Source organism: Phytophthora sojae, assembly GCF_000149755.1.
Source record: "Phytophthora sojae unplaced genomic scaffold PHYSOscaffold_2, whole genome shotgun sequence".
In the NCBI taxonomy this organism is placed as follows: domain Eukaryota; phylum Oomycota; class Peronosporomycetes; order Peronosporales; family Peronosporaceae; genus Phytophthora; species Phytophthora sojae.
In genome coordinates, this window is record NW_009258116.1 from 11,497,949 (window position 1) to 11,513,105 (window position 15,157).

Genomic DNA, 15,157 nt, shown 5'->3' on the forward strand with positions numbered 1-15,157 from the left:
GTTGTGCTTTAATAAGGTGGCAAAAATTGAGTCCCAGTGTTATCTTTGGTCGATACATAAGACGAGCATGGGTTACCTGCCCCCTTACCCCAACGTTACGCTAGCATGCCTAGCGTGCCTCTCCTTCGTCCAATGCTCGCCCTAGAGCAATCGTTTGCATCCGTGTCAAATATATCATGAGCCACTTTCGATTTTGCACGCCAGCACACAGACCAAGATGGAGATCCAAGCTGGCATTCAACCGTTTGGCAATCAACACCGCAAGATCAACGTTGCAAAGAAGATCGAGGCACGGTTTCCGCGGAAATCATCCATGTCATCTCCAACACGTGCAAGGATGAAGCAATTCGTTATCAAAGCCAAAAACCGGTCCCCGCAACGAATGGTGTCGACGGCTTCGTCAGCAGAGACAGTGGCAAGCCAAGAAGATTATGGTGACAGCGACGACACCGATTCTGAGGCTGAAGACGTGAAAGACGACGAAGAGGGCCCCGACGCACAAGCAATAGTTCAGTGCTTGGAAATACCCGCCACCATCGCTGCTCCAAGCAACAATGAGGCAAAGCAAAACAGTGCCGAAGGTTGCCTCCACTACGAGATTCTTCTGTGGTATGGCTGTAGTCTCGGCGGCATCGAGTTCGCGTCCTGTGGAGGTGCTGATCACCTGTACGTGAAAGCGACTGACGGGAACGAGTCACTTCCTGGCATGTGGAACATCCAAGAGGGTGACTTGTTGATCTCAATCAACGAATGCAGCACGCACAGCTCAACGATAGACTTCGATTCTGTGATGCAAATAGTTGCTAGCGGTGCTCGTCCAGCTGTCCTTCGCTTCAGGAGACCGACGTTACAAGAGCTGCAGCAGATCCCGAAGCAAAAGCGCAAACCAACGAATGAAGAGAGACTAGGTCGCCGCCGAAATCGTGAGCGGCTCGAGAAGACGTTGAGTTATGTGATCTGGCGGGAGGGCGACGGACCGCTCGGCGTATCGTTGAAGAAACAGCCAGGGTCGTTGTACCCTGTTGTAGCCGACATGAACCGTAGCAGCGTTGTCAGACGCCATGCGAACATGGGAGACCAGTTGATTTCGATCAATCAGCACGATATCTACCAGCTGGGCAGCAAGCACTGGGTGCAGTTGCTCAAGTCCGCCCCGAAGCCTCTTGTACTAACATTTCGGCGTTTGGGACCTCCAAACCAAAAGGGGGCTCGGACGCTGGATCTATAATCTATTGGTGCAAGAATTCAAATGGCCGAAATTAATCGTGCCCGTCGTGACTTGTGTTTTGTATTGATCAAGTGGAAGTTCGTTGAATATGGAGTTTTTACGTCTCTTATATACACTCCGCTTTACTTTTTACATTAATTCTGCGAATGGGTTAGGGTCACAAGTTAGAATCGCTCACACGGGGACCAAAAAATGAAAAAACTACCTCGGTTAAACAACATTTGGATGCTTATCGAAAGGTGGTATCGGCACGGATTCATCTGAGCTGAACCGACGTCACTATCTTTAGATGCCATAAAACCATAGGGAAGTTATGAAACAGCAAATTCGACCGTTAGTATGGAGGACATCAGAAAGAGACTTAAACGTGACATTTTACCCTTATTTGGACCCGCTTAGGACCCTTTATTAAGCCTATTTGCCTTTCAAACCTTATGCTGTCGTAAGAAGGGTCGCTCTGCGGCCGTTGGTAAGAAGTCTGCGGCCCTTCGGGATCGCTTGACCAGCGCACAACAGAGAGTCCAAGCATCAACAAGCAGAGCCTCAAGGAAGCGCCAACGCTACGCCAAGTAGCAAGCAGCTTTGCATGCTGAGGACCGGGTACTGTCGAGCAGCAACTTCTTTATTGCATTGAAGGCTATGCGCGGATGACGAGCTGGACGATGAGCTGGGGTGTACGAGCCGGAGTCCGTGTCGGTGCTTCTTGGTAGCAACAATGGCTCTCTTTTGGCCCGTTCGAGCTCGCCTGCTACTTCGCTTTAAAGAAATCAGACAGCTCCAAGTCCTTCCTGCACGCTAAAGGCGCCGATTATTTGCTCTTTTCTAGTCTGCGTTAATTCATTCATTGCGTTGCTCATGAAAAGATGTACGACTAAACAAATGCATTAGCCCACTCAATTACAGTTCTGTTGGGTCGATCTCGGGCGTCACAGCTCTGCTTTGATAACCCTACATGCATGTGTGATGGTACGATATCGGGCTCAACTACATTATTTTGAGCTAGTTATCGCTCATTATAATATAATATATTATATGACATGCACGGCTGTTCAAAGCTGTTAGTCTGCACGCGTAGGTAGATAACCTCATGCACGTTGAGCGCAATAAGGAAACATATATTATATGTTTCATATATTATATATTATATGTTTCAGTTTCATATATTATATATTATATGTTTCAGTATATGTTTCATATATTATATATTATATGTTTCATATATTATATGTTTCCTTATTGCGCTCAACGTGCATGAGGTTATCTACCTACGCGTGCAGACTAACAGCTTTGAACAGCCGTGCATGTCATAGTCGCGGCAGCAACATTGGCCATTGCGGCTGGGTGTAGATGACATCTGGAGGAAGAATTTCAACATGGATCGCGAAAGGTTACTGGAATAATTCGCTCGTATTTTCACTCTGAACATGAATACACCACGAAATTGAAACATCGAAAGGTAACCCCTTATTCACTTTTCGTTGTGCCAGTGTGCACATTCTGCTATTACACTTACCTAAGTAAGTAAAATACAAGTGTTCTGGCATTCGAACCACAGGTCAGGTGTATCAGTCTACCGTTAATAACAGCGTATGAATGGTACTTATGTTGTTTGCAAAATAGCCAGCAAATCGGGGAGCGTGAAAGGGGAAATAAAGCGCTAGAATTTGCAAGCGACTCAAATTCCTCAAGTGGGGACGTCGTCCAAAACTCTGTGGTCAGCATAGTTTTGGGGGTCGACCCCTAAAGCAACATGAGCGTAGCGACCGTGATGCTCCGCTAGTTTATCTTTAACTCGTGCGGGTGTGGTGTTGATGGACTTTAAGTTTTCACGCTCAAACACCGGTAGCTGCAGTCGAATTAGTTGATTACGTTTAGACAGCTCAATATAGGGCGGGAGAACACCGGTATAGGATTTCTTTGCTCGCGGTTTCTGAAGATTCGCTCTGCAGTACCGCCCCTGTTTGCTGAGTTGACTGAAACTTATTGTCGTTCCGGCAAAACCCGTTCTGCAGCGGCCTAGCTGTCTAGTAACTCGACAGTCATCATCGAAGGATGCGGATCCGATAATTTTACTCAAGTAGATCCAACCATAACGATGGGTGTCCGACGAGGCCCCCGCTGTGTGATCAACCCAAGTCATCCCTCCATTCTTACTAACGCCGCTTCGCACTGAAGAAGATCGCATGCCGCACGCAAGAGCACTCAGCAAGCAGCGAAACGGAGAGGGTACGTCCGCAGCAATTCCGTTGGTGAACGCGATGCCGCAATGCTCCTCATCGAAATGGGTCACCAAACGATGGCGTGCGTGTGAGTGAATAAATGCCTACCGAAACTAAAAATACAATAAGCAAGCAATCCACTTGTGGCAGCAACTGGGCAACTTCCTTTGCTACCAGCGTGCTCGCTTTTGCTGCTTCCTTGTTGGTGTTGCCGCTATTTTGGCTAATGAACCCACCAGGAAGTGCAGGAATCAAAGATAATTTGGACGTTCAAAGATAAGACGGCTAAATTTGCTCCAACATTTGCCGGTGTAGGGTAAGTTGCCACTAAAACTGGAGGCCTAGGGCTGGCAAAAAAAATAGCGGCAGGCGTGCATGGCATCCATCGTTCAGCAGCAGACCGCAGACACACGCAAGATACTCGGTCTCTGAAGCAACTCGGGGTCTTGTCGATCAAATTTATTAGTCTGGCAGCATGCCGAGACCTTTGGAACGCAGTGGGTCTCACGTGACCTCTTCAATTGCTTCAAGCACTACGGACTGCATCATCCCAAATTGCATTTGGCAGTTACCCGCGCCAAAAAAAGTTTGGCCGTTGCCTGAAAATCTATCGTGGCTCCGATCTGCGGCACCGCGTTGCCTCGCGTTGCCTTGCCCTGCCCTGCCATCTGCAGTGGCAGTCTCCTATCCACAGCTGCAGCAACAGCAGTCTTCCATTGCCGGTTGCCCCGAGCCCTCACGTCTTTCACTTTGTCTCACCAAGTGCCAGTGCAACCCGTTGTGGACTACCCGTTGTGGACTCCTGTTGTGGGCTACCGACTCGGTAGTACCGAGTCAGCAACTCGCCCGTCATAGCGCAAGTGGCCATCAAGCGCCCCAGCACCTCACGTACCTGTCGCTGCAAGTTATATTGACCCCAATGGGCGTCGACGCTCTGCAACTGTGCGACTTGGAGACCTTCACGACGAAGAACCATGCGACGAATGTGGTCGATTTGGAACGCCAACCTCAGGACTGCGGCAGCCCCATCAAGGCCGTGGCGCCGGCGCCTCCGTCGTTCAACAAGTGGCTGGCGGAGGCGCTCGTGAGAGAGGAAGCGGCCAGCAAGATCCAGCTTTTCCTACGGTACCGTCTCAAGCTGCGCGCGTCGGCCAACGCTTCAATGCAGCGCACCGCATCGACGGCGTCGTCCCTGGACTCGCTGGGCATGCCGGAGGAACTGGACGAGGACCACTTGCAGTACGAGATCCTGCTCTGGTACGGCTCCAGTCTGGGCTCGGTGGGCTTCGTCTCGTGCGATATCACGGAGTATCCGTGTGTTGAAGTGGCCGAGGGCAACGACTCGTTGCCTGGGATGTGGAATCTCCGCGAGGGCGACTATCTCATCTCGATCAACGAACGCAGCACCAAACGCGCGGCTGCTCCGTTCGACGCAGTCATGCAGATCCTGGACAGCGGCGTGCGGCCGGCCGTGCTGCGATTCCGCAGACCTGCGTCCCACGAGCTGCAAAGTCTCACGAAAAGGCCTCGGCGGATGTCGCTGACAGCGCGGACAGACCGGCAGAAGAGTCGAGAGCGGCTAGAGCGGTCTCTGAGCTACGTTATTTGGCGAGAAGAGGACGGCCCGCTCGGGATCAGCCTGAAGCCTGAGAAGGGCAAGTCGTACCCCGTGGTCATGGCCATGAACAAGTCGGGCGTGGCAGGGCGTGGTGGAAAGCACAACAAGGTGAGCGTTGGCGACCAGTTGTTGACTATCAACCACTTCGACGTCTTCAGACTGGGCTTTAAGAAAATGTGCCAGGTCATGCAGTTCGCCCCCAAGCCGCTTGTGCTCACGTTCCGACGCACGTCTCCGGAGCCGATGGAGCCTCGCAGTCTTGATCTGTGAGCGAACCTCGTTGCCTTTGAGCGCTTCCTGAGAGGGCTCCGCTCGACCGATCTCTCGAGCTTTTTTTGCTTTTTGTTGTGGTACCTCGACCGGTGGACTGGATGGCAGTCCTTCGTTGTCACGTGTCGGCGATGAATGCATTATTTATCACTTTAATCGCTGACGGAATAATTAATGGCTCAATGGCCTTAGTTACTAGCTCTACTTGTTGCTGTGCGGACAGTTCCCTCACTCCCCGAAACATATAATCACGGCTGTCATGTTGTCCATGGAGCCTTGGGCCTTCGCTTCGTCTAACAGCATTTTGCCAATGGTGATCGACTTCTCGCCCTCCGCAAGGCGCTTGGCGACGAATTCCGTCAACTCCTCGTCGGTGAAGACATCGGTGACGCCGTCACTCACTAATACAAGGAAGGCGTCGTCCGATGCGATCTCCAACGACGCGATGTGAGGTGCACTGGTGATGAACTTCTTCTCGTCCGCCTGACCCAGAGCGCGCGTAACAGATATGGATCCAGCCACGCGCTTGTTGACAATGATGCCGTTCAGCGCGCGAATTCGCTTGATCTCGTCCTCATTTGTGGCCTTGTGGTCGACAGATAGCCTCGAGGTCTGGCCGTCGCAGCAGAAAATTGCACGAGAGTCGCCAACGTTGGCGATGTGGAAAGTCGTACGGCCGTTGTACTTGCGGATGAGGCAGGTGACAGCCGTGGAACCGCTCTCGGATGACTCGTCAAAGTCCTCGAGCTCCTTGTCCAGCGACGAGAAGGCCTCGGCGTAGCAGCTCTCGATCTCGGCGTTGCTCAGCACGTCGGGCTCCACATCCGAGCAGTTGTCCATGCTGCTGGTGGACGTGACGTTGCTGCGGTTGCTGCTGCTCTCGGCCTCGGAGGAGCGCCCCCTTTTCTCACTGTACTTGGACTGCATGAGCTCTGCGAGTTTCTGGTGGAAGTACTTGGCCGCGTACTTGGCGCAGAAGTCGCCTCCGTGGCCGTCGTACACGCCGAAGAAGGAGCTCACGGCCGGGTCGTCCGGGAACGCTCTGTACTTGGGGATGGCGACGCACTCGTCCTCCATGTGCTTTCTAAACTGGCTGTTCTGCGTGGACACCGCGGCGTAGTCCCGCACCACGGGGCTGGGCAGATACTGGTCGGTCGGTTTTCGGCTCGGGCTGGCAGCGTTGGTGCGCGGGCTGAGCCTCCGCCTCCGGTCCTGCGTGGCGGGCGACACCGCGGGTTCCGGCTGGCTGCGGCTCTGCTCCGATCTACGCAGACGGAAGCAGGGCGGCGATCGCGCCTCGGACGAGGAGCTGGTGACCTTGCTGCGGCGGTCGCCCATGCCGAGCTTGCGGCGCGGTCTAGCGGCGGACGAAGATGGCGCGCGGCTGTGGTCGCGCGAGCACGAGATTCCCATGTCGGCAGCGCCGCGAGGGAAGGCGCGGCCTGCAACGAACAGCAGGTTGAAAACCGTGGTGGCGGCGCGGACAGCACGCGCTTCGGCGACAGTGCCCAAGCGATAATGCCGATGCCGCCTGCGGCCGTCCACAAAAACGTCTACTGGAAATAATAGGGCTAGGGGGGGCTCGGCAAAGTTGATTTATTTGCCTTGAAAAAGGCCCGCCGAGTCAAGGTCTGGCTCCAGCAGGTGGCTTCGCCGCGAGCCGAGCTGGTACCAATGCGCTTCCAGGCAGCTCGGTTCTGGTGGGGCAAGCGAGGAATCGAGTGAGCGCTTGAAGCGCTTCGAGCTCGCGCTGTTCGGTGCGGTGGATGCAAATCGCGGCGCTTCCTGTTTGCTGTGATGACGGCAAGCCGCACCTCTGCTCTGCCCGATAAATCAATACTGTAAGCGCTGCTTGGAGCGGCAACATTGCCGCAGGTTGCAGTGCAACTTGCAAGTCGCCATGAACGCCGCGCGTGTTGCCGCAGAGCGTGGCTGCATGGAGGCGAGCGTTCGTCGTGCGAGTTAAAGGATGCGTGTGCGTCATGCAGGTGATGCAAGCGCACTCCGTTTAACATGCTCGGCCGCACGGGGTCGAAGATACATGACCAGCCCGAATCCTAGTCGTCAACGAGCTCTCGCATAGAGCACGCTGGCAGAAACACTGCTGGAAGTGCAGTGCAGGCTGCAGCGCGCGCACATACACTTGGGGGGTGACTTACGTCTACCGGCGCGGTACCACTGCGGATACGCCTCGTTGCTGTCGAGCACATCGCCTTCAGAACGCAAAGCTCTGAAGAAATCGTCCCTCGCGACCTCTGCCGTGTCGGTGAGAGCACGGCGAGAAGCGTCTGGCCATGGTCGGCGCTGCCGCCACCTTGATCGGCGCGTCGGCCGGTGTCGGCTACGCCACGATGCGGTCCACGCAGACGAGCGCGGTCGCGATGCCTGCCGAGCAGCAAATGGCCGCGGCTCTCGAGGTGCCGGACTTTGTCCAGTCCATGGGCGACCCGTACTACCCGAGCTTCGACGAGCTGGACAAGGACGGAGACGGCATCTGTCCTACACCGAGTACATGAGAGACCTGAACCAGGTCTGGGCCGACGACAGGGAGAAGATCGCCAACTCGGCCCTGCCCGAAGTCGTCAAGGAGGACCTCAACAGCCAGCTGGACGACAAGATCGAGAGCGACACGGCCTGCGTCAAGAAGGCCATGATCACGGTGCGTTAACAGTAAAGTGTAGATACTGTTGCAGGTGGTAGAATGACACTAACTGTGTGTGTTTCTGGTTGTGGCCCCCTCCCTCCCTGTAGAGCAAGAAGAGGCAGCTGACGTTCGACCGCACTACCATCGACTCGCTGTACTACATGCTGGAGGTCTTCTGCTTCGACACGCCGATCGAGGTGCCTCAGAAGTACATCGAGATGTTCCCGGACACCCAAAGGCCCCAGCCTGGCAGAGCCAAAGCCTTGTCGAAGTTCGACTCGAACTGCTGTGCACGGCCCTCGCGATGGTGACCTGTCTGTCAACTTGATTTGTGTCTTCCTCTGCGACAGCAACCACAGCAACCACAGCAAGAGACCTTGCCCGTGGAAAGCCGAGTTGCATGGTGTTCTAGCCTGAAGAAGCAGCGCGAGCAAGATTGGCGTCGTCTCGAGCCCAGAAGCTCTACATGTGTAGCAGGTTGCATCAACACATACATGTATCAGCGGTTACAGTATTGGCACACTACAACCAGAGCACGACCGCCACACTGCACGGCGCTGGTTCTTCTTGCCGAGGCAGATGGATAATGAACGCGCTGCATAGGACACGAGCAGATCCGGTGGGCGGACATGCTGCTTGGACCGCTCGAGCAGACGACTCGTTGTTATCTCAAGCTTCAAGCTTCAAGCTCGGCTTTCGGCCTGGCGCTGCGAGTGCTGCGTGTTAACACGCGGCAGCACCTGTGTATACGATGACAGGAAACAGCGCGGCAACCCCACGCTCACGAGCTTTTTGAAGATTTAAAAAAGCTGCATACCATAGGTATGTACAGAACTTATAAGAAGAGTCAGTGAAGGAGCTGGAGCAACAGGAGCTCTCGCTTGTTGCTAGTTGTTGTGATTCTGTTAACAAACGCGAGTCACACCGAATTAGGGATGGTCCATCCCGGATGGCGAGTGCTCTCACGGCGGCAACGCTGTTGCTCTTCATTTATACGGACCACAAAGCAGCAGGATAAGCGAGAGTGTTCCTCGCCAGAGACCATGTACAGCAGTCATGCCAAGCCGAATAACGAGGAATTTGTGTTGCACGCATATTGGCTGATACATTCAATTGTTTTCTACATGTAGACTTTCGGAGATTTCAGGCTTTTGTCGCGCCTTGGAGCACTCCGTTGCCCCTCTTACGCGAGCAGAAGAGCGGACAGGATCGTGGAGGCAGTCAACATCACCGCTACCCCGAAGTTGCGCCCCGAAGCCGCGTTGGATGTTTTGTCAGCGGCACTGTCGGAGCTGGCCGACTTGCTCGCCTTTTTGTCATCATCACCGACGGATCCATCGAAGAACATGACACTGCCGGAACCAGAGTAACTTGGTGCAAGGTTGTCGGGCAGCAGCACCATGATCGTCGTCGGAGCTTCCGTTTCAGCCGTCGAGGTGGAAGCAGATGCCGAGTTGCCGGCTGCAGAAGCTGAGCCTGTAGGCTCCGCGCCAGACAACTCGCCCCAAGAAGCTGAGCCCGCAGACTCTGGTTCCGACAGCTCGGAGGTGATTTGGATGCGCCGGAGCGCGTTCAGCGGCTGGATGGCGTCTCTCGCAGGTACCTCGACGGCAGCCTCGGCTTGATAGTCTGAGCCAATGGCACAGGCCGATTCAAGCACGGCAGCGATGAAAAGCGCGAAGATAAACTGGCTCGGCTTCATGTTGGTAGATCGTAGGAGTGTTGAGGTTCTGCGCAGTCGAGAGGAATTCGAATTGTGGGATGTGTGTGTCTGAGCTGCCATGTTCCTTGGTCACATAGCAGCACTTGGCCGGTAGTCTTGCAATCCATACATCGATTGATGGCCCGATGGATCAATGATGGCGCTGAAATGGTGGTGGTGGTGGGGGGGGGGGCACACACTGATGATGGTGCTGAGCAGTATACTGAGCAGTATGCTCAGCACCATCATCATCTAACCGAAGGTGTTATTCCCCACAGCACAAAGAGCACTTAGTTTCCACGTCCCTGCCCTTCCAGCAGACAGAGCTGGCAATTTGGGTTTAAAAGGGGTTAACCATTAGGTTTTCCCCGGGTTTAAACTCAAAAACCTACCAGTCGAATTTTGCTGGGTTTTAGGTTCAACTTCATCATAGTTACTACTTACTGCGACTTTCCTCGTTGCTTCTGCACAGGATGCTGGTATATTACATGGATATATTGCGGCGTGGCGTGTTTTAGCTGAGTTTGGCTTTTTACGATCGACGTGGGGTTGTAACCATTCCCACACAGGGCCAGTATGCCCTGTGTGGGAGAACGCCAGAGGCCCCTGACTTATGATTGAATGACGCTGCTACTGTGTTATCAGTCAAATGAAGCTTTAACCAGCAACGAAGAACGGGGCTAAAGAGATGCATCCGCACCTGTGTCTCAATCTGGATGAAGAGGATTATGGGGGAAAATTGGTGATTTTCAAGTGAAATCTGTCAGCCATGAACACAATCAGCAATAATTGCATTCCGTGTGTGCATCCATTGCATTTGGCAAAGGCATTCATGAGTTGTGCGTGCGCCTCGATGCGTCAACGAGCACCTTTATCGAGTCTTGCAAAGTCGACGCTAGTGCATTAGCAGCGATGCATATGGGTTCGTCGTACATAATAGAAGTGACGATGACGACTAGCCAAGGCGAACCCGTGCATGCGTATCGGACCAAAAGAAACGGATGCTGCATCAGTGATGCACATCGGAACGAACAACAACATATTAAGTAGTAAGGTAAGCACCTTATATATGCGTTGGGGTGAAGAGGGTGATACATCAGACTGAGTATGACAGTGGACGTTTAAACCCAGTAAAATCAGTTTAAACCTATCCAAAACCCAGAACCTAATTCATTTTTTGAAAATCAACAGGTTTTTCCAGCTCTGATACGCTCGAGCTATGGGTCGCATGTTCATACGCCTATCGTCATTTTGTGGTACGTTTACACGCCTTCAGCACAAGTTTTCGCTTCGGTTTCCTGTATACGTGTACTGTCACACAGATTACGGGATCTGCATTTACCGACTACATTCATACGTATAGTGTCATTTCCCATTCGCTTACGCAAGCCAAAGGGAGCTAGCTTCTTGAAGGGCGGAGGTCACCATTCCCATCGTCACGCGCTGCTGGAGCTAGCTACCGAGATGGACGTGCTGGGCAAGATCGTACAGGGCACGGGCTGCGCCGTGGACGGCACCGTGGCGGCGCAGAACCCGCTTTCGCGCGCCCTTGACAGCGTGGTGCAGTCGCAAGCGCGCGGCCGCCAGGCCCGCGGCCCCATGCCGCCGTACGGCGGGCGCAGCGAGCTGCAGATGCAGATGCAGCGCCCCAACGTGGCCCAAGGCGCCGACCCCCAGTTCCTGGCGGCGTTCGAGCAGGAGGCGGCCAGCCGCTCGCGCATGGAGGCGGCCTTCCGCGCAGGCGAGGCGCAGCAGCAGATGATGCACGCACACCAGGCCTCCATGGAGGCGGCCTTCGGGGAGGCCCAGCGCGCGCAGTTTCAGCACATGCAGGGCCCACCGCCGCCGCCCATGATGGGGCCGCAGATGATGCACCCGCGCGCCATGCAGCACGACGCGTGGGTCGAAGACTTCCGCTCCAACCACCTGGACGACGCCTGGCAGACCGCGGGCAAGTCGCATCATGAGGTGGCGTGGGAGGAGGCCAAGGCCCCCGTGCCCATGATGCACCACCAGCCGATGATGCATGCTGCGCCAGCGGTTGCGCAGCAAGTGGATGCCCCGCTCGAGCAAGTGGCGCAAGAAGCCGCTAAGAACCTGGAGGTGCAGCAAGCTTCGAGCGAGATGGCACGCACCATGAGCCAGAACCCGGACCCCAAGTTCCAGAACAGTCAGTTCCTCAAGTTCATGAACCAGGTCAGCTCTGGCGAGGTGCAAATCGACGAAGAGAAGAACGAAGTTGTCGGTGGTGAGCTGAAGATGGAGGGCGCGCTGGAGGGAGCGTGGGAAGACACGTCCGATATGCACTCAAACCGGGACCTCTTTGACTCAAGCTGGAAGCAAAGTGGCAACGCGTCGGCCGCTGCAATGGAGAGTGTGTTCGCAGAGTCGGCGGCAGCCCATGCGCATCCGCTAGAAGGAGCGTGGAACGAGGCAGGCACAGCGAATGCGACGGGCTTGGACCAGGCGTGGGGCGACTCGAAGACTGCGGAAGAGAAAGCGATGGATAGCGCGTGGGGAGACAGCGACAACTTGGTAAGTGAGCCAGTGATGCACACCATCGTAGATGTCTTTCTGACGGCGCTGGGATGCTCGTACAGGAGGCGATCTGGGAAAAAGCAATGGCCGACGCGCAGACCACTGATCCGTTTGAGGATGCGTGGGATAACGCGACTAACCAGGACTACGCCTACAAGGCTGACAACCCGTTCATGGACGCGTCCGAGAATTTCCAGAGGGGTGTCGAGTTTTTCAAGTCGGGACACCTGGATGACGCAATCCTCGCCTTTGAAGCGGAGGTACAGCAACACGCTGATAACAGTGAGGCGTGGCGGATGCTCGGTGAGTGCCACGCTGAGAACGATGAGGACAAGAGCGCCATCATCTGCTTGGAGCGCGCGGTGGAGGAGGATCCGTACAACTTGAGTGCATTGCTGGCACTTGGAGTCAGCAACGTGAACGAGCTTAACCCACAGGGTGCGCTGAAAACGCTGAAGGCCTGGGTGCAACACAACCCGAAATTCCACGGACTGGAAATCCAGGTGGACGAATACAGCGATGGATCGCTGATGGACGAGGTGATGCAACTCATGCTGCAGGCGCGTGCACACGACCCCAGCGACTCCGACGTACAGGTTGTTCTTGGTGTCCTGTACAACGTGTCGAAAGACTATGACGCAGCAGTTGAGTGCTTCAAGGTTGCGACTGACTCGCGCCCGGACGAGTATGCCTTGTGGAACAAGATTGGAGCAACGTTGGCAAACTCGGCGAGGTCTTCCGAGGCAATTCCTGCGTATCATCGGTAAGCTGCGTGTATCTCGACTGGAAGACGCTATCACTAGACTCACCAAAAAATTCGTATATGTGCTGTAGCGCGTTGGAGTTGAAGCCGCGATATGCTCGTGGGTGGCTGAATTTGGGCATCAGTCACGCCAACCTGGGGAATTACGAGGAGGCCACGAAGTGCTACCTACAGGCGCTGAGCTTGAACAACCGCGCAGACCACATCTGGAGCTATTTACGCATTTGCTTCACGTGCATGGAACGGTTCGACCTCGTGAAGGTTGCGGACACGAGAGACATTGCCCACTTCCGCGAAGAATTCAAGCTCATCGATCTATAACCCGCCCTCCCATTCCCGTCGTGTGTGACGTTCAGCTGGTGCGATGAATGTATTTTACTGGGCTTCAGTAGAGGAACGTTTTTTTCAGAAATGCAAATCTTTGAACCGTCCGCGCCTGTTCATCGGCTCAAAGTCTCTTGTATCTCTCACTTTAGATCCTGCTCGCTGCTGATTGTTTCGCTGGCGGAAGATGCCCACGACAAGCGTGATGTCGTCGTTTGACCGGCTTCGAGAGCTGGAGAAAAAGCGATTCTATGAGGAGCGCAAGGGCCAGGTGCCGGTCATGGATGCCGAGACGCTGCGTGAGCTGTGTCTGAACAACGACGGCTACGAAACGCCAGAGCTCAACGACAGCTTGTACGCTCACTTCCGCGGGTTCCAGCGCATCGAGGGTTTGGAAGCGTACTACAACCTAAAAGCTCTGTGGCTCGAGTCGAATGGCCTCTCCAAGATCGAGAACCTGGAGCCTCTTGTCAACCTGCGGTGTCTCTATCTGAGCAAAAACCTCATCGAAAAGGTCGAGAATCTACACACCCTGCGCGAACTCAATACGCTGGACCTGAGCGAGAACCGCATCCAGTCGTTGGAGGGGCTGGCCCAACTGCCCAACTTGCTGTCGCTCAATGCGTCTCGCAACCGCCTCACGAGTAGCGCTGACTTGCAAGAGCTCGCGAAGTGCCCGCTTCTCAACAACATTGACATCAGCCACAACCAAATCGACGACCCGGAGACTTTGAGCGTACTGAAGGCTGTCCCAATGCTGAAGGCTTTGCGAATCACCGGCAACCCCGTGGTCTCCAGCACGCGATCGTTCCGCAAGACGTACATTGCAGCGCTCCCCCAGCTGTCGTTCCTAGACCGACCCATTTTCCCGATCGAGCGCGCCTCGGTGACAGCGTGGCAATCTGGCGGACTCGAGGCTGAGCGTGAGGCCAAGCGTGCGTTTGTGAACCAGGAGAACGAAGAGCGTCGGCGCAGCTTGCAAGAGTTTCGGGACTGGCAAACGCAGGTTCGAGAGCGGAGGATCAAGGAGCTGGAGCTGGAGCGGGCCCAGAAGCTGCTTGAAGCCACCCCCGAGGCAGAGCCAGAAGAAGTCGATGTGGACTTGCGGGGCTTTCGAGCCATCACCAAGGCGGAGTACGCTGCGATGGACGCCTCCGAGCGTGCAAAGTGGGACGCGCGCATTGAAGAGGCCCACGCAGCTTCCCAGCAAGCCAAGTACGAGGTGCTGGGCGATGGTGTTGCGCGGATGGGGTCAACGTTTTGGGCGTCCACGGTGCCACGGCCTGCCGAGTCAACGGACGATGTCGCTGGCACTCCACCACCGCTGCAGTCCCGAGAGGAAGAAGGGTATGTACACCGTGAAGGTGAAGGTGAGGAGGAGACGCAGTCAAGCGGCGAAAGCGAGCTTCCCGTTGAAGTCGCCGAGAAACCAGCTGCTGCCCAAGTTGAAGTTGACTTGCCCGTGCAGACCATCTCGCTGGTCGACACAAGCGCTGTAGACGTAGACGTACACGCCGGCGAGACCGCGAGCGGAAATGACAACGAGGAGACGACTGCGCGCGCCGAGGAAGGGATCAAGGAGCAGTCCCTTGTCGTCGAACACCGTAGCGGCAACGACGCCGCGGCTCTGTCTGCCGTGTCGTCGACACAACCGGATCTTCCGGCCCCCGCGCCAGTCGCAGCGCTTTGGCAGGTCGGTCGCAGCCGAGTTGACGTGGAGCCGCGCGAGACCTGGGCTCAACTGCAGCAGCGCGCCAGTGCCGCGCCCTGCCGCCTGCGCCCGCAGTCACTGCCATCGGCCTTTGAGGTGCGTAGTATTCGTACGGGATGCCACTGCCGGTTCAGTAGCGG

The 15,157-nt window shown here is 55.2% G+C and overlaps 7 protein-coding genes across 7 annotated transcripts; 5 read left to right on the plus strand and 2 right to left on the minus strand.

Moving 5' to 3' along the window:
• Positions 1-217: 217 nt before the first annotated feature.
• On the plus strand, positions 218-1,228 carry PHYSODRAFT_312467 (hypothetical protein; the record flags this gene model as incomplete). The annotated part of the gene is made up of 3 exons (XM_009523456.1): positions 218-294; positions 405-434; positions 550-1,228. The coding sequence occupies 3 exons, from the start codon at positions 218-220 to the stop codon at positions 1,226-1,228; spliced, it is 786 nt and encodes a 261-aa protein (XP_009521751.1).
• A 3,138-nt stretch (positions 1,229-4,366) lies between these two features.
• PHYSODRAFT_540980 (hypothetical protein) lies at positions 4,367-5,529 on the plus strand (the record flags this gene model as incomplete). Its single annotated transcript, XM_009523457.1, has 1 exon — positions 4,367-5,529. The coding sequence occupies one exon, from the start codon at positions 4,367-4,369 to the stop codon at positions 5,333-5,335; it is 969 nt and encodes a 322-aa protein (XP_009521752.1). The 3' UTR covers positions 5,336-5,529.
• A 34-nt stretch (positions 5,530-5,563) lies between these two features.
• Positions 5,564-6,748, minus strand: PHYSODRAFT_327367 (hypothetical protein; the record flags this gene model as incomplete). Its single annotated transcript, XM_009523458.1, has 1 exon — positions 5,564-6,748. One exon carries the CDS (start codon positions 6,746-6,748, stop codon positions 5,564-5,566), a length of 1,185 nt encoding a protein of 394 aa, XP_009521753.1.
• An 881-nt stretch (positions 6,749-7,629) lies between these two features.
• On the plus strand, positions 7,630-8,396 carry PHYSODRAFT_327368 (hypothetical protein; the record flags this gene model as incomplete). Its single annotated transcript, XM_009523459.1, has 4 exons — positions 7,630-7,843; positions 7,915-7,994; positions 8,087-8,250; positions 8,330-8,396. The coding sequence occupies 4 exons, from the start codon at positions 7,630-7,632 to the stop codon at positions 8,394-8,396; spliced, it is 525 nt and encodes a 174-aa protein (XP_009521754.1).
• Positions 8,397-9,162: 766 nt separating this feature from the next.
• Positions 9,163-9,681, minus strand: PHYSODRAFT_327369 (hypothetical protein; the record flags this gene model as incomplete). Its single annotated transcript, XM_009523460.1, has 1 exon — positions 9,163-9,681. One exon carries the CDS (start codon positions 9,679-9,681, stop codon positions 9,163-9,165), a length of 519 nt encoding a protein of 172 aa, XP_009521755.1.
• A 1,384-nt stretch (positions 9,682-11,065) lies between these two features.
• Positions 11,066-13,413, plus strand: PHYSODRAFT_556029 (hypothetical protein). The gene is made up of 3 exons (XM_009523461.1): positions 11,066-12,216; positions 12,282-12,982; positions 13,054-13,413. The coding sequence occupies exons 1-3, from the start codon at positions 11,146-11,148 to the stop codon at positions 13,301-13,303; spliced, it is 2,022 nt and encodes a 673-aa protein (XP_009521756.1). The 5' UTR covers positions 11,066-11,145; the 3' UTR covers positions 13,304-13,413.
• Positions 13,414-13,493: 80 nt separating this feature from the next.
• Positions 13,494-14,403, plus strand: PHYSODRAFT_443065 (hypothetical protein; the record flags this gene model as incomplete). The annotated part of the gene is made up of 2 exons (XM_009523462.1): positions 13,494-14,249; positions 14,290-14,403. Coding segments are annotated over 2 exons (870 nt in total), but the record flags the coding sequence as incomplete, so codon positions are not given.
• Positions 14,404-15,157: the final 754 nt, after the last annotated feature.